Source organism: Xenopus laevis, chromosome 1S, assembly GCF_017654675.1.
Source record: "Xenopus laevis strain J_2021 chromosome 1S, Xenopus_laevis_v10.1, whole genome shotgun sequence".
NCBI lineage: Eukaryota > Metazoa > Chordata > Amphibia > Anura > Pipidae > Xenopus > Xenopus laevis.
In genome coordinates this window covers 39,327,958-39,354,187 of record NC_054372.1, presented here as the reverse complement: position 1 = coordinate 39,354,187, position 26,230 = coordinate 39,327,958, and the positions used below count along the sequence as shown (strand labels likewise).

Sequence of the window (26,230 nt, the reverse complement as noted above, 5' to 3'; positions counted from 1 at the left end):
GCTAAAATGTCTCCTCTGACTTGAACACAGGCAGCTGCATCTTCTCAACAAAACGGATATGTCCCCAGGTCAATGAGACTAGCAAACAACATGGACCCCCAGCCATAATGTCATACTAACCGATTGTGTGCTGCATTTTATCATTGGACAGCCACTTGAAAAGGTCTGCTAAAGGTAGAAATTACATTAAAGTGGCTCATCTGCTAGTCCAGCCACCAATATCAATTGGCTCTCTAGTCTGACTGACCCCGAGCCCCCAAAATGTATTTTTTTGTCCTATATTTATTGTCAATATCAGAAGTGAAACACAACATGTCAGCAGATGTGGGGGAACAACTAGTTCCTTTTGCCATGCCTATACATTTCCTCTACTCATACATCTTCCCTAACAAACGTCTTTCCCTCCACCACACACATCCATTTCCCTCTCACACAAAGACGCAACAACAAAGCAGCCAAAAAACTGTAATCCAATGGCAGAATCTTTTTCGGAGTTATATCATTCTTACCTGAGACGGGGCACTACAAGAGAGGCCTGTGAGTTCGCTGATTCTGGCAGCAGCGGTGGGGTTGCTGGAGCTGATGAGTACAGGGGGGCTGATTTCCATTGAATGACGGTTCTGCACAGATTGCGATGACTTGTTAGACATGGTGAGGGAGGTAAAGGAGTGACGCTTTTTGGTGTTCTTCTTTGCATCTGCTTGCTTTTGAGAATTGCCACTATGCGATGTGCCAGAAGAGCCTTCCCCAGTGTCTGCTCCTGATGGTTTGTCCAACTCTATCAGCTGCTTAGCTGCTGAATTGAACTATAAGAAATAAGGACAGTTAGTATATGTACAGAAACAATTTAAAGGGATACTATGATGGAAATTTTTTTTTTCTCAAAACACATCAGTTAATAGTGCTGTTCCAGCAGACGTCTGCACTGTAATCAGTTTTTCAAAAGAGCAAACAGATTTTTTTATATTTATATTTGAAATCTGACATGGGGCTAGATATATTGTCTGTTTTCCAGCTGCTCCCAGTCATGTGACTTGTGCTCTGATAATCTTCAGTCACTGTTTACTGCAAGTTGGAGTGATATCACCCCCCCTCCCCTTCCCCCTACCAGCCCATCAGCAGAACCATGAGAAGGTAACCATATAACAACTCCCTGGTAGATCTAAGAACAGCACTCAATAATAAAATCCAGGTCTCCCATGCGACACATTCAGTTACTTTGAGTAGGAAAAACAACAGCCTGCCTGAAAGCAGTTCCATCTGTAAGTGCTGGCTCTTTCTGAAAGCACATGACCAGGCAAAATGACTTGAGATGGCTGCCTACACACCAATATTACAACTAAAAAATACATTTGTTAGGAATGACATTTTACAGGTAAAGTGAATTATTTGCAGTGTAAACAGTGTAATTTAGAAATAAAAACGACACCATCAAAATCATGACAGAATCCCTGTAAAAAAATGTTTAACTCACAAAAACAAGTAATTAAAAGGAATAAAACTAAAATAAAAACACAAATACACTTTACTCACTTCACATTCCCATACTTGATGCATTCTGGTTGGTGGATCCCAAGGGTTTTACCTACAGTTCAATGTAATAGCTCACTGAAACCCATTTTTTATGTAACCTAATATACTATATTATATAACATATTTTGTAGTCAGTTTAAGTTTGTTTTAGCTTGTGTAATCCCGTTGCAATATTTTGGCAGATAGTAACTGCTTTTCTGGTGATTGCTATGGGCAAGTACACCTGGAACAAGTTGTATGAAGCAGTGAACAGGCAAGGTCTGGTCTTGTTGAACAACCCAGTAGAGCCCAACTGCCGTTTCAGTACAAGCTGGAAACAAAGGGCATTTTCAAATACTTAAAATTTAAAGGCAATTTGTACAGTTGTAAACAGACAAATAATTCATAGTCAATGGTGTTTAAGATTTTAACAGCATGTCAGAAGACATATTTTCCCACCACCTAGGAGACGGTAGCTGGTTGCCTGAAATATCCTGAGGCTCTATCCCTACTCTTTTAATAAAGTCGCCTGGTGGGGAAGAACAATTAAACAAGAATGAAGAAATCCTCCCCCTCGCGTTTTGCCCGCAGCCTGTTTTTCCACTTAATTAAGATATTTGTTTATCGCTTGGAATGATTACAGCTGAAAGAATGCACCCGCTGATTGCCGGGCAAAGTTTTATTTCAGGAAGGGATTCACTGTCCCCTGGGCTCCATCTGAACAAGGTGCCAGGGAGGTGTTTCCTCCAGGCTGGCCAGTTATAATGTGGATGCAAAGAGCAAGCAGATGGTTCTGTCCTTGCTTAATTAGCTTAACCTGAAGGAACAAAACACAAGGTGCCAAGGCTTTATTGAACAAAGAGCAAGAGCATCTAAGTTCACAATGAACTGATCTGTGCCAAGCGACTCACAATGAAGTCAGCAGAGCATGCCAAGGCATATTGCAGCTGAACATATGTACTGTATAAATGCTTGTAGCTGCTACATATCTCTTTATAAAGCACAAATATTTATGAAATAGTTCCAGTCCGTGAATGATACAGGATAGCATTGCAAGGAGTAGATATGAGAAGATAAAGGTCTATTGCAACGATAGTGATTCCTTTTAAAGTGACAGATACTTGGCATGTATGGGTTGCACAGTATGTTAAGTGCCCTTCAAAGCACAGTTTATTAAAGGGATACTTTAAAAAAGAATCTCTACCAAAAAAGTTTTGTTTTTTTGCATAATGAAAGAAACTGTAACTAAGAAAATTTACAGTACACATTCATTTTAGAGTGGAGATTGAGATTCCTTTAAAGGATAAGCAAAACTACCGAATCAGTTTGTTGCCAATCGATTAGCCACAATAGTCCAAGCTATAACACTATATTTACCATACCTGAGTAAACCGCTCTAGAGTCTCTCTCTGTTTGTTTAGGGTAGCAGCTGCCATATTAGTTTGGTGTGACATCACTTCCTACCTGAGTCTCTTCCCTTACAGCAGGGAAGGGAGGAAGGAGGTGGGGGAAGGGAGGGAGGGAGGGAGAGGAGCAAACTGAGCATGCACAAGCCCTAGCCCTGGAGGTTTATGCTAAAACAGTAAGTCTGATACAGAAGCCCATGTGTACACAATAGAAGGACATAAATGTGGAGCTTCTTTTGACAGAGGGCTCATAGCAGCATTACTTAGAGGAGTTACTGGTGTATTTATATAGACCTTTCTGATAAAGCTTACTTAATGTTAGCCTTTCCTTCTGCTTTAAACTCCGGCATCAAGCAACTAAAGATATCCACATTTAAACATCCTGCTTGATGGAGTACAAAGAAACCTTTCATCTACAGGGTAGTATACATTCCTTCCGATCCGCTGTTTGTAGTCATTCTGAAAAGATAATATATTTTAAATATTTGTTTCAGTACATTAACTCGATAGCACTTACCTCCACATAGGAAATAGGGAATATTCCTATCTTGTCCCCCAGCATTCCTTCTGCCCAGTTTTCATCTACTCGTCGGATCACGGTGAGAATGTCATCCTGCGTAGATAAGGAATGATCATTTCAACTGGTTGAACTTAAATGTACTCCCTGCTCCAATCATTTAAACCTCATTACAAACATTATAAAGGTAATATACCTAGTAACAGGAAACTCTAATGCATGGGACTGAAATACATAGAGCTATAATGAGAATTACATATGTGGCAGTAGAGCATGCTAATAGTAGGCAAGGTTTGAATTCATTGCACACAAGGAATCTCACTTTACCAATATGATAATCCATCAGGGACAGAGAACTAAAGAAGGTGATAATCTCCTTACACATTTCTTTTTGCAGTCAACATGTGTATTGGATTTGCTAACTCGCATGAAATATTTTTAAACAAATACATAAATTATCAGATTGTAGCAAAAAATATAGTCACGCAGGAGTACTCTTAATATGATGGAATATTGCCAAGCTAATCACTGGTGGAGATCACTTTAGGAGAGCAGGAACTGGGGAACTGAAGGGTAAATAAAGGCTAGTTATATCACGGTATTATAATGTATGAAGTGTCCCCTATATACACTTCCGTGATTTTAATATGTCATACCATGCTCTCAGTGGCTAGGCTCTTGTACATCATCTCATCAATATAATGTTGTTTGACAAAACAATCAGTCCACAATGTGGGTTGGTACCTTTAATAGTCAAGAGCAGGTGACTTTAAGGAACAGTTCAGCGTAAAAATAAAAACTAGGTAAATAGATAATAAAAAATGTTTCTAATATAATTAGGTAGCCAAAAATGTAATGTATAAAAGCTGGAGTGAACAGATGTCTAATATAAAAGAACAGGACACAACTTCCTGCTTTTCAGCTCTCTAACTCTGAGTTAGTCAGCGACTAAGGGGGCTCACATGGGACATAAAAGTTTAGTGAGTTTGCAATTGATCCTCAGCATGCAGCTCAGATTCAAAAGCAACAGTTATGTCCCATGTGGCCCCCAATCAAGTCACTGATTGGTTACTGCCTGGTAACCATCAGTGGAAACCAAGAGAGCTGCAAAGCAGGTAGTTGTATTCTGGGTATTATGTTACACATCCAGTCACTCCAGCCTTTATAGATGACATTTTCAGGCTAACTAACTATATTAGAAACATTTTTTATTTTGCACAGTAGACTCTTATCTATTTACCCAGTTTTTATTTTTACACTGAACAATTCCTTTAAGGCTAGCACTTTAAAGGGATACTGTCACGGGAAAAAAAATTCAAAATGAATCAGTTAATAGTGCTGCTCCAGCACAATTCTGCACTGAAATCCATTTCTCAAAAGGGCAAACAGATTTTTTTATATTCAATTTTGAAATCTGACATGGGGCTAGACATATTCTCAATTTTTCAGATGCCCCAAGTCATGTGACTTGTGCTCTGATAAACTTCAATCACTCTTTACTGCTGTACTGCAAGTTGGAGTGATATCACCCCCCTCCCTTTTCCCCCCCAGCAGCCAAACAAAAGAACAATAGGAAGGTAACCAGATAACAGCTCCCTAACACAAGATAACAGCTGCCTGGTAGATCTAAGAACAACACTCAATAGTAAAAACCCATGTCCCACTGAGACACATTCAGTTACATTGAGAAGGAAAAACAGCAGCCTGACAGAAAGCATTTCTCTCCTAAAGTGCAGGCACAAGTCACATGACCAGGGGCAGCTGGGAAATTGACAAAATGTCTAGCCCCATGTCAGATTTCAAAACTGAATATAAAAAAATCTGTTTTCTCTTTTGAGAAATGTATTTCAGTGCAGAATTCTGCTGGAGCAGCACTATTAACTGATGCGTTTTGGGAAAAAAAAATTTTCCCATGACAGTATCCCTTTAAGGTTTCCTGGGTGCTCAGTAGGAAATCACCTTAAAATTTAGGGCGGGTTCAGTCAATATAAACAAGGCTCCCTATCAAGAGCAGCAAGTTGATATGACCAACAGCCTATAAAATGCACACCCTGCAGTACCCATTAATAATCCACGGCAGCTTAACCTATTGACTTTTGCAGCTGTGAAGCAAGTGCCTTTTGTAGGATAAGGCGGTAACCCACACATAAAGAAATGATCTTGCACCCTAGGGAACTTTATTTATGGGCAGTGATTGGCAAAGGGTATAAGACATCTTGATGGAAACTAAACATAATTAGGAGTATGGGCCAAATGCCCTAACATACAACTTCTCTTTCCATATATAAAGACTGCTTGGAAAGCAATCCAGTAAAAAAAATCTGTGCAAATGATGTACCCTCAGGCGCTGTGCGAGTATCACTGTAATTACTGAACACTGGAAAGCACACAAACAGCAGCAAGCATTCCGCCACTCCAGGCAAACAAATCAGTGGCATCACAATATTGTTTAGTAACATCAGGGTATTGCTGGGATAGTTTTTTTTATATACTAATGGAATGCAAATGATTGCAAGCGAGTAGATACAGTACAACACAAATTACTGTATACTGAATTCTTCTTTAATTATGGGAGTTTGCTAAGTATGTAAACAGCACTGTCAGACAAGGACACCCTGGGGAACTCGGGGAAAATGAGAAAGGTTCAGCCGAATACCAAACCGAATCTGAATTTGCATATGCACATTAGAGGTGGGAAGGGGGAAATATTTTTTACTTCCTCCCCAACCCTAATTTGCATATGCAAATAAGGATTCGGCCGAATCCTGGATATGGTGCATCCCTACTATTTTATATTGGTGTATATCAGTGATCCCAGCCAGTAGCTTGCAAGCAATATGTTGCTCACCAACCCCTTGGATGTTGCTCCCAGTGGCCTCAAAGCAGCTGCTTATTTTTGAATTCCAGGCTTGGAGGCAAGTTTTGGTTTCATAAAAAAACAGGTGTACTGCCAAACAGAGCCTACTGTAGTCTGCCAGTCCACATAGGGGCCACAAAATAGCCAATTACAGCCCGTATTTGTCACCCCAGAAGTTTTTGCATGCCTGTGTTGCTCCCCAACTCTTTTTATTTTTGAATGTGGCTCACGGATAAAAAAAGGTTAGGGACCCCTGGTGTATATAATGTCATTTGCTATTCTTTACCTCATTGGTTTCTAGAAAGATTTTATCAGCTCAGCCTGCAGTTTTAGCCTTGCCTATGCTGCAGCTTTTGCTCGGGCTCACTCATTACCCTGCCACAGATTCTGTTTTAATTAAAACAAATCAGAAAGGGCATGGCCTAGCACCCTAGGCTCAAGACAGGACATTTTTAAGAAGGTGCGATTAGTCACACAGGGTATAAACCCAATTTCTGACATAGATATTCCCTGTACTAAGCACAATTCAGCAGAGGAATATGAGTTTATAGCAACACCTTAAAGGAGAAAGCTCATGGAGAAATAAATAATGTATACACAGGTATGGGATCTGTTATCCAGAAACCCGTTATCCAGAAATCTCAGAATTACGGAAAGGCCGTCTCCTATAGACTGCATTTTATCCAAATAATCCAAATGTTTTACATTGATTTTTCTCTGTAATAATAAAACAGTACCTTGTACTTAATCTCAATTAAGATATAATTAATCCTTATTGGGGGCAAAAAACAGCCTATTGGGTTTATTTAATGTTTACATGATTTTATTCAGACTTATGGTATGAAGATCCAAATTACAGAAAGATCCGTTATCCAGATAGCTCCAGGTCCCGAGCATTCTGCATAACAGGTCCCATACCTGTATTTATATAAAGGTAAGACCCTCACCTGTGATGTACTCTACTCTGAAACAATTGTGCCCATATATGCCCATCAAAGGAAATGAATGAATGTAGATACAAGGACATTGAAGAGGTCGTGCCAGTGTTGATGGCAGGTAAAAGCACATTGAGAAAACCTATACAATTAACTGTAGGTAAGGGATGAAGTCGTGTAAAGCTGAATGGTCAGTTGAGTATGGACAAAAAGATACACATTGTGCTGTCTGGCTTTACATTTTGGAAGAAGAGCTGAGTGGGACTGAACAGCTTACTGGTGCCCGTTTGAATGCAGCCTTCATTTTATTTATCAGTAAATATGTAAGAAAAATGAAAATAGTCCTTTAAAATCCCTTTCTCTTGCCAATCTTCCCACACTCTCTCAGCTGCAAAAAAAGGATCCACAAATGTATATGCAGATCAGCGCCTACGGCAACAGAGAAAGAAACAGAAAAAAATAGTGCAATATGTTTTAATATCACACCAACACCCAGTGTCCAGGTTTTTTTTGAGGTATTTCCCCTTTAAATTTCCACTCTTATTGGTGACATGCAAAGTTTTTCCAATTTTTCCACCACTTTTTGGCTGGATTGCCTACTTACAAACTGTAGGTATAATACATGGCTCGTAGTGTTTAGCAGGTGGGATTTTAAAGGGGAAATACACCTAAAAAAAACCTGGACAATGGGGGACACATTTACTAAGGGTCGAATATCGAGGGTTAATTAACCCTCGATATTCGACCATCAAAGTAAAATCCTTCAAATATCGAATATCGAAGTCGAAGGATTTACCGCATTTACTTAGATCGAAGGAAAAATCATTCGATCGAACGATTAAATCCTTCGAATCGAACGATTAGAAGGATTTTAATCCATCGATCGAACGATTTTCCTTCGATCAGAAATTGCTTAGAAAGCTTATGGGGAAGGTCCCCATAGGCTAACATTGGTGCTCGGTAGGGTTTTAAGTGGCGAAGTAGGCAGTCAAAGTTTTTTTTAAAGAGACAGTACTTCGACTATCGAATGGACGAATAATTTTTAGTTCGAATCGTTCGATTTGAAGTCGTAGTCGAAGGTTGAAGTAGCCTATTCGATGGTCGAAGTACCCAAAAAAAATATTCAAAATTCGAAGTTTTTTTACTTTGAATCCTTCAATCGAGCTTAGTAAATGTGCCCCTGGGTGTTGGTGTGATATTGAAACATATTGCACTATTTTTTTCCTGTTTCTTTCTCTGTTGCCGTAGGCGCTGATCTGCATATACATTTTTGAAGCCTTCATTTTATGCCTTACACACTTAGGGCAGAGACACACGTTCAGATTCGAGGAGATTAGTTGCTCGACGATAAATTGGCTCTTCTTCAGGGTGACTAATCTTTCCGAACTGCCTCCCGCCGGCTGGAATCAATATCACCGACGGGATGCCACTCGGAGTGCTTTACCAAAGTCGTCCTAAGTTTCCTCGTGAGGCAACTTTGGGCGACTTCGGAAAACGAATCGCACCGATTGTCATCCCGCTGGCGATTTACATTCTAGCCAGCGGGAGGCAGTTTGGGGAGATTAGTCGCTCTGAAGAAGAGGAGATTTGTCGCTGGGCAACAAATCTCCCCGAGTGTATATCAAAATGTGAGATTAGAACTCACAACAATAAAACTCAATCACTTTCTATTCATTCCTATGGGATTTTTAAAATTATATTTATCAAATGGTGAACGCCATTGATAAATACAATTCTAAAAATCCTATAGTAATGACTATAAAGTGAGTGAGTTTTATTGTGGTTAGCAAGGAGTTCCAGTTCTTACAGAATAATTAGCCAGTCAGAGCCAATTACATTTCATACCAGCTGTCTGACTACAATCAGACCAAAAGCATGGGCGTGCAGAAGCCCTTAATTATACCCCAGTTTCACACATTTAAAGGCAGCATAGCCAACTGCACATGTCAAGTGTTAATTGTAACATTTCAGTAATCATCAGAAACAAATCATGTTCTATCAGCCCTAATGTTAAAATAATAATATTTAGTGAAGAGGGTGAATGTTTCTGTTTGCTTTTAAGAAATTACTTACAGCCCTCGACCACTAAAAATATTGCTGTTTAAATTGTAAATTTATTTTAGACTTTTTCCATATATATTCCTTGTAAACCTAAACTGGCAGAATGCTGCCCACCCTGTGTTTCGGGTGCATCGGCCAATCCTAAAGGTTGCAGGCATATAGTAGTTACCACTAGTGAGATGCCCTGGGCAGATAATGCCCCTAGGAATCTGTGGCACAAAGTGAGCGCTACTGGAGCCTTTGTATGTCACATTAAAAAACTTCAGACACTGGAGTAGCCAGAGGCAAAGGAGAATCCCTTCCTTGTGCATCCTGATCCCATTATCTGCCAATTAAATGCAGTACTGCGGAAGCCCATGGAATTGTTTCACATAAATAAGTGGGAAGTCAGATGTTCTAACACTATAATTATGTAGACAAAGCCTAATGCTGTCACATTGATCATTAGTCAGCAATCATTGCTAATTAGATATATTGTAATGTAAATCATTAAAATGATTTGTGAGTGAACACAGGGGCATTTTACACATGGCTGTTCTGCTGCTCGTTTATTTCATTAAAGATGAAATGTCACAAAGCGTTGTGCTGTGCTTATTCAAAGTGTGTAAGGCTATGTGCAAGAAACTCAGCAACAACCCCCCCATGAACCCCAGAAAATGATTCATAGTTGGGCAGCACACAGGGGACTTAAGGGGCCACGACACAGGGTTCAAGGTACCAGATTCCTGACCGGAATGTCCTAGTGCCTTCCTATACTACAGCCATTTAAAGGAGAAGGAAAGGCATATTTAATTGGGGGAGCCAAAAGTTAGGCAACCCCCAAGTGATTATATATATATATATACTTACCTCACACCCTGGGATGGGGCTCCTATCAGCAGAAAACTGCACCAGTCCGGGGGTTCTTCTTTCTTTAAGTTTCCCGGGGCAGACGCATGCGCAGTAGAATAGGCAACTTCTTCGTTAAAGTTTGGTTGCGCTCAACTGCACATGCACACCCATGGGAAGAAAGAAGAAGCCGGAAGCCAATCGCTCCGTGGTGCTCACTGGAAGAACCCGGGTCGGTGCAGTTTTCTACTGATAGGAGCACCGGCATGTGCTGTGAGGTAAGTATATACAATCACTTGGTGCCTAACTTTTGGCACCCCCAAGTAAAAAGCACCTTTCCTTCTCCTTTAAACTAGATAGACAATCAAACCTTGTCAGGCAAGCCTGTTTTTTAGGGTGCACATACGGGGTGATTTTCTGTCTGTGTGGTTACAGTTGGTAGCTAGCAAAGTGACTAAGCACATCAGCAAAGTTTGTCTTGATGACTTGCAGTGCATGTGCATATTTTTACACCATGTATATTTTAAAAATTATATGCATGGATATCTATATTTTTCCCATATTGGTTTGAGTTTCCAAATACATATACAATGATTCTCAGTAAACAATGCCTGGTGTGTCACTGATATTAAAACTAGATTACCAACTATACTGTGGTAAAACAGTTATAAACAACTTGCCTAATCTGTTATTGATATTGAAATTACAGTGGGCCGATAAAAGCTGCCACTAATTGGTCGATTGGAAGGTCCCAACTGTTATCTGGCCATAAATTGGCCAAGTATCGATGGGGCCATTTAAAAAAAATCCCTGCGAGGTGAGGTGCTGGTTGATATGGTACTTCCCCCGACTGTGTGTTTGTCAAGGTAGGAATATCGATAAAAGATCTGCTCGTTTTATGACCTCGCCAGAAGAGCAAGTTTTAGTTTTAGGTAGAAGGTAAAATGGCAGTTGCTGATTTCTCTACTTCCAGTGATCAGCAGACAGTGCAGGCAATTGAGGTGAGCTATGACTAGAGGACCTCCTCCCACTCCTCTGGGGACAGCAATGATACAGTGACCACATTTTGCAGCAGGACTCAAATGGTTGCCCTAAGGGATGCAGGAGATGTGAATAAAAACCACAAACAGGCTTAATGTTCTTTACTTTTCACATAACTTGTCCTAAGGCTGTAAGGAAATGGTGAGGGATGATAATTGGGCTAAATGTATAAATATTTACACAGGAACAGGAACTGGGGATCCTGAAAAAATAATTGATGTGGTAGAACTACAGCAAGGGAATTCCTTATTCAGGTGGCACATATACTAATATTGCTGGCTGCACAAATATTTTGTAACATATTTGCATTTTAATGAGGGTATGATGATTTTGTGATAAAGTAGAAGACTGGTTAGGGCCTAAGGATATGGTATCAGACCAGACAGACAGCCACATCAATGGGGGGGGGGGTTTATCTGGTGGCCTCTATTTTTAAATACATCATTTCTCAGCGTCTAGAATTACTGCCAGTACAAAAGCAGCAGCATTCGGAGAACTAGAGAAACCCATCAATTCATGTAAACAACAAGTGAGGCTAAACAATGAATAAACAGATGAGGAACAGGAAGTCACCCAGGGCCTGTAGTGTTTAAATCAAAGTGGGGTGCCCCTTCATTCTACAGCAACATCATGATAACTCAACAGCTTTTCTTTATCAGCCTGTTTGTTATTATGGCTGGGGTTCAAATGAAAGGGGAAGGCATAGCATTGCAAAACTGTATTGTTTTCCATTATGTATGTGCCAATTGTTACCAGGCCTCAGCTAGCATTCAGATTTAACGTTGGGTATATTCTACAGGGTTCTCATGTGCTTCAGATAAAACTGGATATTTATTTTCCAGCAGCAGGAAAAGAATATCTTTCTGAATATGTACGGTATGCAATAAAATGATTTCACGCAGCTGAAATTGTAAATTAAACATTATAGAGCATAATTATTACTATTAGTTTGATATGTCTTTGAATGTTAGGGCTGGTAGTAGTGATACTCACTCATGAGATAGCACACACAGTCCCATAACCTCCTGATGGCTCCTCATATTTTACTTGGTATGAGAAGTTCCCTGTGAAAGAGTTTGCCACCCATAGTGAGATATGAGCCTCATAGCAAGCTGCTCTTGGTATTACGTTATCTGTACAGCAATAATCAACCAGCACAATTTTGAAAAGGGGTTAAAGGTGCAGTAATGTTAAAATGTTGAAGGAGAAAGAAAAGCCTAAAATTAAGTAAGCTTTATCAGAAAGGTCTATATAAATATACTAGTAACCCCTCAAAGTAATGCTGCTCTGAGTTCTCTGTCATAGGAAACACAGAATTTCTTTCCTTCTATTGTGAATACATAGGCTTCTGTATCAGACTTCCTGCCTTCAGCTTAAACCTCCAGGGCTAGGGCTGGAGCATGCTCAGTTTGCTCCTCTCTCTCTCCCCCTTACATCCCCCCCCCTCCTTCCTCTCCTCTCTGCTGTAATCTGAGCCCAGAACTATGAGTGAGCAGGGAGAGACTGGCAGGAAGTGATGTCACACCAAGCTAATATGGCAGCTGCTACCATAAACAAACAGAGAGAGCATCTAGAGCTGTTTATTCAGGTATGGTAAAGCATTCTACAGAATAAATATAGTGTTATAGCTTGCACTATTGTGGCTAATCTATTGGCAATAAACGGCTTTGGTATATTTCCTTCTCCTTTAACAGTTGCTTGTGTATGATATATATTTGCATTTCTGTACCTTATCTGAACTTCAAATACAAACTAATATATAGGTTTTGCCCCCCACCCCCAAGTGGAGAAATGATTTTTCTTTTACATGTCAAATAATCAAAGAGAAGAATCAATCTTTTTTCTGTCGGTCTCAGTACTTGCATTGTCACATAAATAGTAGGAAAACTGGAAAAAGCGCAGAGCGCATGGCACAGGCAGTACAGCTAACTCCTTCATGGATTTACTGATGCATATTTTCCAAGATGGATTAGATTTCCTTCGCCACAGGCCTACTGAGCCCTGTTTGCTTTGGCACTTAGAACTGGATGAACATTACAAATATATATATATATATATATATATATATATATATATATATATATATATATATATATATATATATATATATATATATATATATATATGTTCTCTGGGCCACTGTGTGCGTGTACAGCCATACACACCTTAGCAGGGCTCTATATATCCCAGCTTGGCTAGTATTGAGCATTAGCATAGTCAGTCCATGACTCACAACTGGGTCTATGCCGTGCTCACCTTATGAATGTGTCAGATTAGGTAGAAGGGCTCTCTGAAATCATGGCCTAAAGCTAAAGAGTGTTTAACATTGTGTTCTCATGGAAACCTCATGCACTTCAGGAAAAAAATCCCAAAATTCCAAAATTAAATATGTTTGGAAGGGTCTATTGAGACAGACACAATTTTAATGATTTCAGAATAACTTCACATTAAGTCACCATGATTCACCTCCAGGGCAATTACAGTATAAGAGAAGAGCTACTGCAGTAATCCCAAATGGAACATGCACTCCATTTCCAATTTTAAAAGTGTCACCTGCTTTAAAAGCAATTAGGTGTTGTCATCAGTAAAAGCAAATATTTTTCAAGGCACCCTATCATTTACAACTAACAACTTCATTTTTCATTTGTCCTTTGTATTTGTCTAAGGGGGATATGTTAAGTGCCAAATTATTTATCACTATCTGCCTAATGGTGTATTAACAGCCAATTATTTATGACGTGGTAAATTATCTATTGCTCATTACTAGCCACAGGCCATGTCTTCTGACATTAATCAGAAGCTCTGCTGTTCATGGCAATCAGGAGGCCAACATCTTCTGCAGCGCTGTACAACAAAATGGGGTACACATCAAACAGACAAAATAAATACAAATGCTGATCAATGCAGAAAGGAAAGGTGGCCCTGCTCATTGAAGAGTACAATCTTTTAGTTGTAATATTGGTATGTAGGCGCCATCTTAGATCATTTTGCCTGGTCAAGTGATTTCAGAAAGAGCCAGCACTTTAGGATGGAACTGCTTCTCGCAGGCTGTTGTTTCTCCTACTCAATGTAACTGAATGTGTTGAAGTGGGACCTGGATTTTACTATTGAGTGCTGTTCTTATACCTACCAGGGAGGTGTTATCTTGTGTTAGGGAGCTGCTATCTGGTTACCTTCCCCATTGTTCTGTTGTTAGGCTGCTGGGGGAGGTGATATCACTCCAGCTTGCAGTACAGCAGTAAAGAGTGACTGAAGGTTATCAGAGCACATGACTGGGGCAGCTGGGAAACAGACAATATGTCTAGATTTCAAAATTAAATATAAAAAAATCAGTTTGCTCTTTTGAGAAACGGATTTCAACACTATTAACTGATGTGTTTTTGCCCTTTTGTTGCCTCCAAAAATACCCCAAGTTGCATCTGCTCCGGGCTGCTGTCAGTTACATGAGCTTAGGGGCAACTCACAATATTCTGTATATAACTACAGTATAAAATTCACCACACAAAGCTGATTAGTAGTTTGTGGTTAGTATGAAAATTATAAGCTCATTTTCAGCTAACATTCTGAAGATCTCTTACAGATTTGCAACAGCTGAGCATGTGCAGAGCCACTGGCAGACAAAAGATGCCCTAACGAGATCAGAAGATGGGAAGCTCCTGTGGATAACTTTATTTGCAGACTACTGTTATAGGGCTGTTGAACCTCTAGGCTGATGCAGTAAGCTCCGTATATAAAATACAGCATTGTTTGCCTTTTTAGGTCTTACTTCAACTTTAAAAATGCTTTGTACTTGTTTTGTATTTCCTAATAAACACGGTTATTAACTGTTGGCTGGCACAAGAAGTTCCATTTGTGTAAGTAAAATCTGACCAACCACTGGATGTCAGGGCAAACAAAAAAACACAGATATGATACCAGGGACAAACATCACAACAACCAAAAGGCAGAAACCTACGGAGATGGGGTTGATTTCAAGTTTATAGTAATATAAAGCTATTTACTAGTAACGGGGAAAGGCACAATAGTGAGCAGAGATGGAGAAAGCTGCACTGTGGCTAATGTGACAATTAGGGCTGCCATTTGCTTAGATTTATGTCTGCTCTGATACATGCTGGCTCCACTCAATGTTATATATTGTCACACAGTCCTTGTCATGCCCTGACACAAACTGCTTGATGTATATTGTATGGAAATCGGCTTGACTTCTGCTATTGAAAGCATCCCTAATCCCTAGGCCAGAGCTGCTCCTTGGTTCTTACCTTTAAGAAGGGTAGGCAATCCTTGTCTGCTTCCTTGTCTTTCACTTCAAAGTCATAAAGTGCTTTGCATTGAGGTGGCGGCTGAGGTAAAGGCTTTATGATCTGCACAAAGTTTGTTGGGAAGAAGCCGTGGATGCCATTAATCTCCCCGTGGTACCAATTCTCATCAACTTGACGGCGAAGCACGATGATGTCTCCCTTGTTAAATTTGAGATCTCCAGGCTCTTTCCCCTCGTAGTTGTACAAAGCTTTGGCACATGGTAACTGAGGAACACCCTATAAAACAAGGAGAGGCATGGCTTTTGTGAAATAACTAGCAAAGGAGAGATTATCGTGATAGAAATAAGAAAGTGTTGTCTTTAGGGACCTGCATCCATTTGAGTACATTAAAAGGATCTTATTATAGTAGGAAACATTAAAATGCCATTCATTTTAAATGAAACCATATGAAGATACTCTGACAAATCTGTCAATGGTAGGTTACCTATACTGCCCCACTTTTTTGGAACTGTAACACTTTACTTCATCATAGTCTGTGATGTCCCATTTCTACTATAAAAAGCAGTCCGCCTTCAGTGGTTCTGAATTCTCAGGCACCATCTCTCCCTACTATACCTGCTATCCCACAGTCACAGTCCCTTCCCATAGACCAGGGGTCCCCAACCTTTATCACCCGTGAGCAACATTCAGATGTAAAAAGAGTTGGGGAGCAACACAAACATGAAAAATGATCATGGATGGTGCAAATAAGGTCTGTGATTGACTATTGGTAGCCCCTATATGGGCTGGCAGCCTACACGAGGCTCTGTTTGACAGTACACCTGTTTTTTATACAACCAAAACGTGCCTCCAAGCCTGGAATTGAAAAACAAGCACCTGCTTCGAGGCCACTGAGTGCAACATCCAAGGGGTTGGGGAGCCATAGACTATTATCCCACTGCTACTATAGGCACCATCTCTCTCTACTATACCTGCTATCCCACAGCCACACTCCCTTCCCAGAAACTATTATCCTCACTCCTGCCATAGATACCACCTCTTCATAGCTTGTGTTGTACTGCTGAGTTTTGATTTAAGAGTTAGGATTATAAAGCCACAACAAGGCCTGGACTGGGAGTCAAATTAGGCCCTGCCATTACAAGTCCACATAGGCCCAAACAGACCCCCTACCAGCCCAAACAACCCCCCTTCCAGCCCACTATATGTTAACTTTCTATGGAACCATACAGCAGCCCCTCTGGCATTTGCCAGAACCCACAGATTGCCAGTCCGGGCCTGGCCACAACAAAGAATTTAGTTTTGCACTCTGCCAGGCACTCACTCTATACACAGATTATAATCTGAGCCAGTGTGCATAATGCCTTTAACAGATTTGTGAAAGTACAATAAATGTATTCATAAAAGAGTATTTAACTTTGCCCTAAGCATATCCTCTATCTGTTTCTATGCATTTATAATTCATCCTTTTTATCAAGTAGCTGCACTGTGTGCAGGAGTGTAATACCGGCTTCCTGAGCTCTCACCAGCGATCATGCAAGCCCTCCAGTACATGACTGCTTTGCTTTCTCTTTTAATGACAGAGCAGAGGTTGTACCATGCCAGATACTATTATATTTCAGGGTCAATTTCACTGTATAATGACAGAGCAGTTATTGTACAGTGCCTGATTAAAATGATTCTTTATTTATATAATGCTGACATGTTTGGCAAGGCTTTAAGAGATTATACACATTCAAATCAGTCCCTGCCCCAGCGCATTTTACAATATGAAGTCCCAATCCCACACACTAGAGTCACTTTTTATCAGGCGTCCGTTATCTTGCCTGTATGATTTTGGAGTGTGGAAGGAAACCAAAGTACCTGGAGGAAAGCCATAAAAACAAGGGAAAGAACATATAAACTCATATAACAGAGCCCTGGTTGGAATGAAACCTGGGGCCCCAGCACAAGTAAGCAGCAATACTGACCACTGTGCCACCATGCATGGGCTCATAGAAAATTCTCTTGTGAAGAAAAGCCACAGTGCAGTATTTTATGCAGAGATTATGGCTGAATAAATGGAAAGAGATACATTGCGCTACATCTAGGCTCTCCATCTGCCACACAGATACACGAGGAAAGCTAGGCCCATGCACTGCTTATACCATCTGTGCTGTTATTGCTTTTTGTCTCAAAGTCACATTTGAGCATAAAAAGACCCTTAACCCTTTGACCAGGGAACCTGAATAAAAAAACAGACACCTTTTGGAAGAATAACTTTAAAAAAAACTGATAATCATAACTCCCAGGATTCATTTATTTTCTAGCACATATTAGATGTGATTTCCACATGTGGTACAGTCAGGATTAGCTCATTATAAAATCCTGCTTCATATAAATGAACCATTTTCATAATAATATACTTTTTTAGTAGTATGTGCCATTTGGTAATCCTAAATAGAAAACCACCATTTTAAAAAATAAGGGCCGCCCCCTGGGATCGTATGATCCACGGTGCACACAAACCATACATGTTAGGTCACGTGAGCCAATTAACAGACAGAGTTTTGTCTTTTGCGTCCACACTTCTTCCCTTTACAGTTAGAGATGTAGTATTTCTGGTCAGGTGATCTCTGAGGCAGCACAGAGAGACCATAACGAAATGGTGGTTCAAGGCAAGAGGTGTAAAAGGGCAGTATTAAATATATATTAAATATATATTCCAGTTGATAAGATTCTTTAATAAGTCACTTAATTTGATATAAAAATCTGTTAATTAAGTATTCATTTTGGGGGGTATAGTTTTCCTTTAAGAAAAATGCCATTATTTTTCTACCATTAAGAAAGTGGAGGACTAGGAGGATTTCCTTTGATCTTTATTTTAAGTTAGGCAAGTTAGGCATATACTGTAGCAACCGGAGAATGCTGGGACCTGTAAGACTCACAAACTTATCTTTAATTTAGAAATGTTCTAAGCATTTTGTCTCATTTCATTTTGTTCTTGTATCCTTCTAATTTCAAGTGTTATCCTCCTAACATTATTGTTTAGTACTGTACATACTGATCACTTCAACACTTTAACGCCCTAAGCAGCCTCTGGTATTTACTTCCTAAGTCATGGGGAAAAAAATCATCACTTAGAATGGCAAAGAATGCAATAAACTGATATATAAGGAATGAATACCAAAAAGCACAGCTGCTGAATTATTCTTCCCATGTGCCTGTGTATTGCTAAGTGTACAAATGAATGCACTTGCGCTGTGAAAGGAAGGAAAACAATCGCTATTTCCGTGTCACCGAGACCTGCTTTGCTGAAGAACAAGTTCACCGCCTGCTCGCAGTTCACTGGGACATGTCTAATAAAGAAAGACATGGGAAGCCAAAGTGATTTGGCTATTAACAGGCTGGTATTTTGCTTCTTTTCTCCTCTTTTTATATTCTTGTTTCGATTTTGTGCTTTCTGTGTAAAAAGAGAAATCTGTGCTGAATAGAAGCATTGAGATGCATATTTGCCTTCTCTAAAAGGGAACAGCTTTGAAAGAGTCTTTCAAGAGATCTGCAGGACAAAACAGATTCTTTAAAAAAAGAAAAAAAAATAGGGTTCTGCTATCTGATGGCTGGACACATTCCCTGGGGATCACCTTTTTCCCTGGTGGTCTTATCTGCTGAACTTTCACATAGGAATGTATGGGGGGAATCAGACACCGATTTAAGGGTAATTTTAAAAAAACACACACACTAGTATAGTCCATAGCAGCTGTAAATAGTGATTTGACATCCCCACATATCATTCTATTTAGAAGTCACTGTCTGTGGTTTTGATGTTAACAAAGAGGTCAGCCACATGCTGCTTTTTGCCAACTGAAAAATAGAGTAAAAACACAGTGCTATTTCATACCTTCCATGCAGAATAATGTTTGCTGAACATTTCCCCCCAACTCCTTTATAATCGAATTGTTATTTTTTCAACCAGCAGACCAATCTTAAATTGACCATACATGTAAATATCTGCTGGTATCGCAAACCTAGCCATGGGTGAACATCACCTAGTCTTTTATAAATAATATTTAATAATATGTGACATTCCAAGCACAATTGAACGGTTATAATCACAAAATCTAAGCAGACAGGGCAACATTCTCACTTGGGCCCAGGTGGCAACAAGAAATAAAAATGGCATAGAATTGGTGTAGCTTGATCTTAAATGTAACACCAAAAACACCCTGAAGTAGGGGGATACATGGAAAGATCTGCTTGGTTGTTAAATAATGGCCTCTTTGGTCCAGGAGGTGGGTTTGAAACGGACTGATTTTATAACCTAGTCCTTACCCAACTGGATTTTCTGCCAAATCAGTCTCAAGTAGGGATCCACGATTCAGTTCGGGATTCGGCTGAATCCTTCTGCCTGGCCAAACGGAATTTACATATGCAAATTAGGGGCAGAGAGGGTAATCACGTGACTTTTTGTCACAAAACAAGGATGTAAAAATGTTTTCCCCTTCCCACCCCTAATTTGCATATGCAAATTAGGATTCGGTTTAGTATTCGGCCAAATCTTTTGTAAAGGATTTGGGGGTTCGGCCGAATCAAAAATAGTGGATTCGGTGCATCCCCAGTCTCAAGTGGCCAAACTAGCATCTAAAGTCATCTTTGGGCTGTAATATATAAATGTCTATTATTTCTATATAGGGATTGGTTAATTTTAAAATCAGAATATAATGTCTAGACTAGGGAAATAGGGGTAAAAAAAAAAAAGTACAAAAAGTTAATTACTAAGCAAGCATAAAAAGTAGGGGTTTCATACACAATCAAAATCTTTTCTATTTACTAGAAGTTCATATACTAGTTGCTATGATGAGTACATCATGAAAACTCCTTTATAGACTGAAGGGAAGTGTCCTCCAGAAGTTAATTTGTTTAAACTCTAGCGCTGTTTTATGAGTAATATGTCTTACTTTTCTTTTACTTAGAATAAAAAGCTTAGGGGGTATTGGTTGTTTTCTAAGATCAAGCCTGCTATGCATATTTTGACTGTTAATGTAAATGGCAGCCAGGTCAGAAACTAAAAATGTTAAACTAAATGTAACAGACGTACATGCTGTATCTGCTCTCAAAGCCTGCTCATCGGGCCCCTGAAGATCTGCTGAGTTTACATTTCACTTCAAACCTTTTACTTGGCTTCACATGAAAGGAAAGCACTAAAGTAAGGGGAAAAAAACTCCCAGCAGTCTACCCACAAGCTTGCATCTGCCATTTTCTTCTGCCAGCTACACAGGAAAATTTCAGATCTTTTCCAAAATCATCTGGAGCCAATGCGTGATTAGATAGCTTTTAGGTGTTGCTGAAGACCTACATTAGCTTGGCTGGAAACAAACAATTTAAACTGTATCCTGAGCTGGAGTTCTTCCGTGCAGCTTTGTTAATGGAACATTATTGGTATTTAAAGATGGCATTATATTAAAAGGAAATATTGGAACATTAGTAGATACATATGTTAAATTTTCCTGCAGACAACATGGCTTTAAATACACAGGGGCAGATTTATTAAGGGTCAAATTGTACATTTGAAATCTAATTCTCAAATTTTTTTGGTGTTGAACGTAAATTTGAATGTGAGATTTATCACATCTCGACCATGGAAACAGTTTTAATTCGACTATTCGCCACCTAAAACCTGCCGAGTTCATTTACAAGTCAATGCCAGAGGTCCGTTGAACCATTTGAATATGTTTATTGCCTTCCTGACATTGAAGTTTTTTCAGAGGAAAAACTAGATTCAAATCTGATTCAAATTCAATTCAAATTTTCGGTCGGGACTATTTAATTGAATATTAGACATTTAATTTTTTTTCTTAAATAACCTCCCATTCGAGTTGTGAATATATTCGAATTTTTTAGAGTAAAAAAAATTCACATAAATTTGAAATTTGACCTTTTCTGAATCTACCCACAAATGTGGCACCTTCTATTGCTGGCAGGGGGGATGCAGCAATAGGGTTAAATGTGAGAGTTTTGATGGGAAGGAATGGAAGGGTGGGGGGCTGCTATTGGGACACACATGGCAACTTATAGGGGCAAATGAGCAAATTCATTAACCTGCTGAAATTCGCCGGCTTCGCTCACATCGCAACACTTCACCAGGTGTAGATTCGCCAGGACAACGCTAATTCACTTAAATCCGAAGTTGCGTCCAGGGCGCCAAACTCTGGTGAAGTTGCACTAGCGTGCGGGAAATTATTATTAGTTATTATGTGTTGGTGCTTTGGAACAATTTCACAACTGAAGGCAACAAGTTTGGTGTTTGAAATCATGCTGTCAGCAGGGAGAAAAAGGTAAAAAAAAATTGCCTGTGTGCCTTGACATAAAACTATTGGATGCTGCTGTTAAAGCAAGGATGCCATTGCATTTACATGGATGCCACTTTTAAAAAAGCATTCAAGCAAGATGTTGCATCTCATATTTTCCCAGGCTCTCCTATTCAGTTCCTTGTGCCATTAGTTTTACAGATCACTGTCTACTTATTGAAGCCAACGAGAGACACTACTCTGGCAGTATCTGTTACTCAATACTACAGCTACTGTTGCACTTTGAAACAGACTGTTCTGCAACCTACAGTCAGGACTGTTAGCATTTCACAGAGACATCCAATTTATACTGGGTGCATAGAGCAGCTGTAACAGCTCCACGTCCTCTTCCTTTGAAACCAAATCACTAACAAGGACATAAAAGGATGGCTGCTCCGGCCATCCCAAGGCATAGAAGAACCTGTAAGAAACAAAGGGAGCTTTTGAGCTGCACAAAGTACAACCACAATTACGTTCTCTTTGAAAGCAAGCTAGTGAAAATGTAATAACATCAAGCTGACAATATTGTCTTAAAATTGCATCTCCAGGTTGTCCAGTGTTTGGGGAATAAGAAATGATTATTGTGTCTCACATCTCTGAAATATGATGCCATTTATTTTCTGAAAGTATAAGAAGTCTGAGTTCTGCAAGAAATCCTGTATTCTTGGGAGATGAACCATTGAACATTTTGGTGAAAACCATTCCTTTCCATAGTTGGGAACTTGGGAAGCCCCAGGCTAATATGGGTTTGCAAGGCACAGACTCCTTAGGCTATAAACATGATCAATGGTGCTGCGCTATCTATCTTAAATAACATTTTGATGTGTCAAACACTACTTACTAATAACATCTGATTTTCCGCAGTCTCAGTAGCATTAGTTTGAGGCACCCAAAGCACTTCAACTATTCCCTGGCAAAGGTTTATATAACCAGCATACTAAGCAGGGCTACCCCCACCTGGTTTCATCCATCAATTACAATTATTGACTTGTAATTCTAAAGTAATCCAAACAGCCACAACTATCCACACATACGGAGATGTTATTCTCATAATTAAAAAAAAACCTGTGTCAGAGAAAGAACTTTATTGTAATGACCAAACTTAGCTAGTGATTGGTACACATGCTAGATACAGATTGAATGTCTGTACATGCCAGACTTTTTGGTTGCTACTACGTGTCTGTTCTATGCTATTTTTTCCACTGCATACATTGCAGCCCCACCACTGCTTTACTGTAAGTAGGTTATAAACACACAGCAAAAGGCAAAGACACACAGGGCTATTTTTGGGAGTTGTTGCCAAATTGTCCCACTTTTTCTGCTATGGTAATCACATGAAAGCGCAAGTGCTTTTAGACGATTGGCTGCTAAGTTTTCAAGCAAAAATGACCAGAGAGTAGCTGATACTAGCAGTTTAAATGAATTGTTCAGTATAAAAATAAAAACTGGATAAATAGGCTATGCAAAATTACATTACATTTTTGGCTAACTATCTTAGAAACATTTTTTATTTTGCACAGCCTATTTACCCAGTTTTTATTTTTAGAAGGAACTGTTCAGAAGGGTTTTTTGCCTTCCTCTTGATCAACTGGCAGTTAGGCAGATATAAATAAAAACAAAACAAACAAAAAAAAGGTTGAACTTGATGGACGTGTGTCTTTTTTCAACCTTACTTACTACGTTACTATGTTCTTTTAAGACAAATACTATAGCAGGCAATGGGGATATAAAATATCAGGCACAGCATCACTTCATGTGCAATTGCCCTATTACTGATACCATGCAGATACCAATAATTCTGGAATGAAGACTGAAAAGATGGTTTTCGGAGGCAAGCTTCATTGCTTTTTAGGGCACGAGAAGAACTCCAAGCAGAGTGAAGCTACATTTTTGATATTTCATTATATAATAGTAAGGAAGAGGTACACAAAAGGAAAGGGTTAGAGTGCCTAACCCTCTTGGCAATATTTATGCTACTAACAAGATCCAGCTTAATGTTTTATGGCCCTATGCAAATAAAAGGCCTAAAACATGCCATGTCATTAGCATTTTAAATGTACACTGCTCATAGGCCATTATCTGCTCTGATTTTAACTGGTTATTGAGACCAATTGCCGTTTCAGCGGTGCAAAACAAATGCAATTTCTATGCAAATCCGGTGCCTTCTCTGTAACACCTAATATCCATATCCCTTGTTAAATTAATTTAGAAGTGCCTGAGGAGAATAATTTGGGAGAATTACACTTGAACAGAATAATTAAGAAGCAGACATTGGTTCTAATTAGAGGGGTGAGCTGTGTCACAACACCGAAAGAGGGGTAAGTCATTACATCTTTGAACTCTATGTGAAAACTAATAAAGTGTCCATAACTGTAATGTCAGGGCATTGGATCCGAGTTTTTAAAGGGGTTGTTCACCTTCAAACACTTTTTTCAGATCAGATGGTTTAGATATTTCATCAGAAATAAAGACTTTCTCCAATTACTTTCTATTTTTTATTTGTGACCGTTTTTTCTAATATTGAAGTGTGAAGTTTCCTTTTTCACCTTCGAAAGCAGCTCTGGCAGCGTGTTGACTCTTTAGGGCAGAGACAGACGTGAATAATCAGGGAGATTTAGTCGCGGCGGTGAATTGCCTCTTCTTCGGGCGACTAATCTCCTCGAAAAGCCTTCCCGCCGGGTTGACGGTAAATTGCCAGAGGGATGCCACTCAAAATGCTCGTGACTTCGGAAAACGAATCGCTCCGAGTGCCATCCCACCGGCAATTTAGATTCTAGATGGCGGGAAGGCAGTTCAGGGAGATTAGTCGCCCGGAAAAAGAGGCGATTTGTTGCCGGGCGACTAATCTCCCCAAATCTTTGCGTGTTTCTGCCCGTAACTGTTCTAAATTGATACATTTAGTTGATAGGTTTCTTGTTTTTTTTTCCTGCTGAGCAGGTAGCTGTTAGAATTGATACAATAGTTGCTAATATTCCATAGATGCTGCTGAGAAATGTATTAACTAAATGTATTAACTAAATGTAGCAACGCTGAGAAACGCTGAGAAATGTATCAACTAAATGTAGCAAATTATAACAGTTCAGAATCAGATGCATTAAACTTTAAACTTATATTTTGGGAAAACTGTGGAAAAAAAAGATGGAAAGCAATTGGAAACAGTCTTTGTTTATAGTGAATAATCTAAAAACAACTCAACTAAAAGTGTTTGGAAGGTGAACAACCCCTTTAAGGACCTTCTGTAATGTAAAGAACCCAATAAACAGTGATGGAGAATTTACAGCTATTAACTATGCTATGTGTGTGTTTTACATTCCCAAAACAGCACATAAACTCTTACCATGAGTTCGGTTAGCACTGCAACCTCACGAGAGCTGGGAGACCAATTAAACACATTTCTTCATGTTAAAAAGTGAGACAGATGTATCCCCAACCATAGCAAATACTCGCTATATGGAACTGGAGAAGCGACAACATTTTGTCAGCTGCTAGAAAAGAGGGCCAAGAAATGTACACAGGGTATGTTCCAGCAGTGACGAATCTATCGGATTATTTAATATGTGCTTCTCACTGCAGCTGTGTGAGACCCAAGCATAAATCTGGATCCCAAAGTCTCTGGCTATTGCATTGTGCCAACTCATGGCTTATGTAAAGAGAAATAAGCACAAAGAGTCAAAATTTAGAATTATCAAAATAGTAAAACGCCTATCTACCTTTATCTGTAAGTGGGTGATGAAATTCCTTGTGCCAGATGGATTATGTGTATTATAAGAAATAATATATGAAAGAGAAAGATATAGTAGAACAAGATATAAAACTTCAATTTTAGCACCCTAAATCTGACCTGGTTAGGCATTATCAACTAGCTACATGCCTATAAATATTGCTTAACACCTGGCGAAGTCTGTATATTAGCGACGTCTGCAGAACATAGAGTTACGGTAGACATCAAGGCAGCACAACTAGAGCAATGTTGCTAATGAGTGGCCGATATATATGCCTCTCTTTTGCTACACCCTTACCCAAAGGAATATGGACAACGCATCAGTTAGAGAGAGTTCTTGGCGGCTTTACCCACTTTGCAATGATAAATATGCAGCACCTGTTTTGGTCTTGACTCCTGGGACCGAGTTACTGAGGAAACAGCACATCACCGCATCACTAATAGTTGTCACTAATTCCTTTTTTTTATTCCTATTCTAAAGCGGTTAGCTAGTGGCATCCAGGCAAAAAGTAGACAAAAAAAAGTAACATAAAACAGTCAAAGACAGCAGCATTTGGTACCGTATGTGCCAAGAATAAAGCCAACGCATGCTATTAGAGTCTGCTATGTGACAAGTTTTTATGCAATGTAACTTTAAAAAACTATTTGCCATTGTTACATGAAAATCTATAATAGTTTTTTTGCGTGGAGATCTAAGACAGTTGTTGAGCTCACTATAACATGAGAAGTGGTGCAAAGAGGTGGACAATAGAATTTTGGCACCTGCTGGC

At 39.4% G+C, this 26,230-nt stretch overlaps 1 protein-coding gene across 3 annotated transcripts in view; it reads right to left on the bottom strand.

Moving 5' to 3' along the window:
- Positions 1–26,230, bottom strand: part of sh3rf1.S (SH3 domain containing ring finger 1 S homeolog) — a 101,678-nt gene that overhangs the window by 22,469 nt on the left and 52,979 nt on the right. For all 3 annotated transcript variants that reach the window (XM_018235930.2, NM_001091345.1, XM_041574820.1), the window contains 3 exon segments: positions 15,417–15,692; positions 3,436–3,531; positions 510–806 (listed from right to left, as the gene is read on the bottom strand). In XM_018235930.2, the coding sequence (XP_018091419.1) occupies positions 510–806; positions 3,436–3,531; positions 15,417–15,692 (669 nt within the window).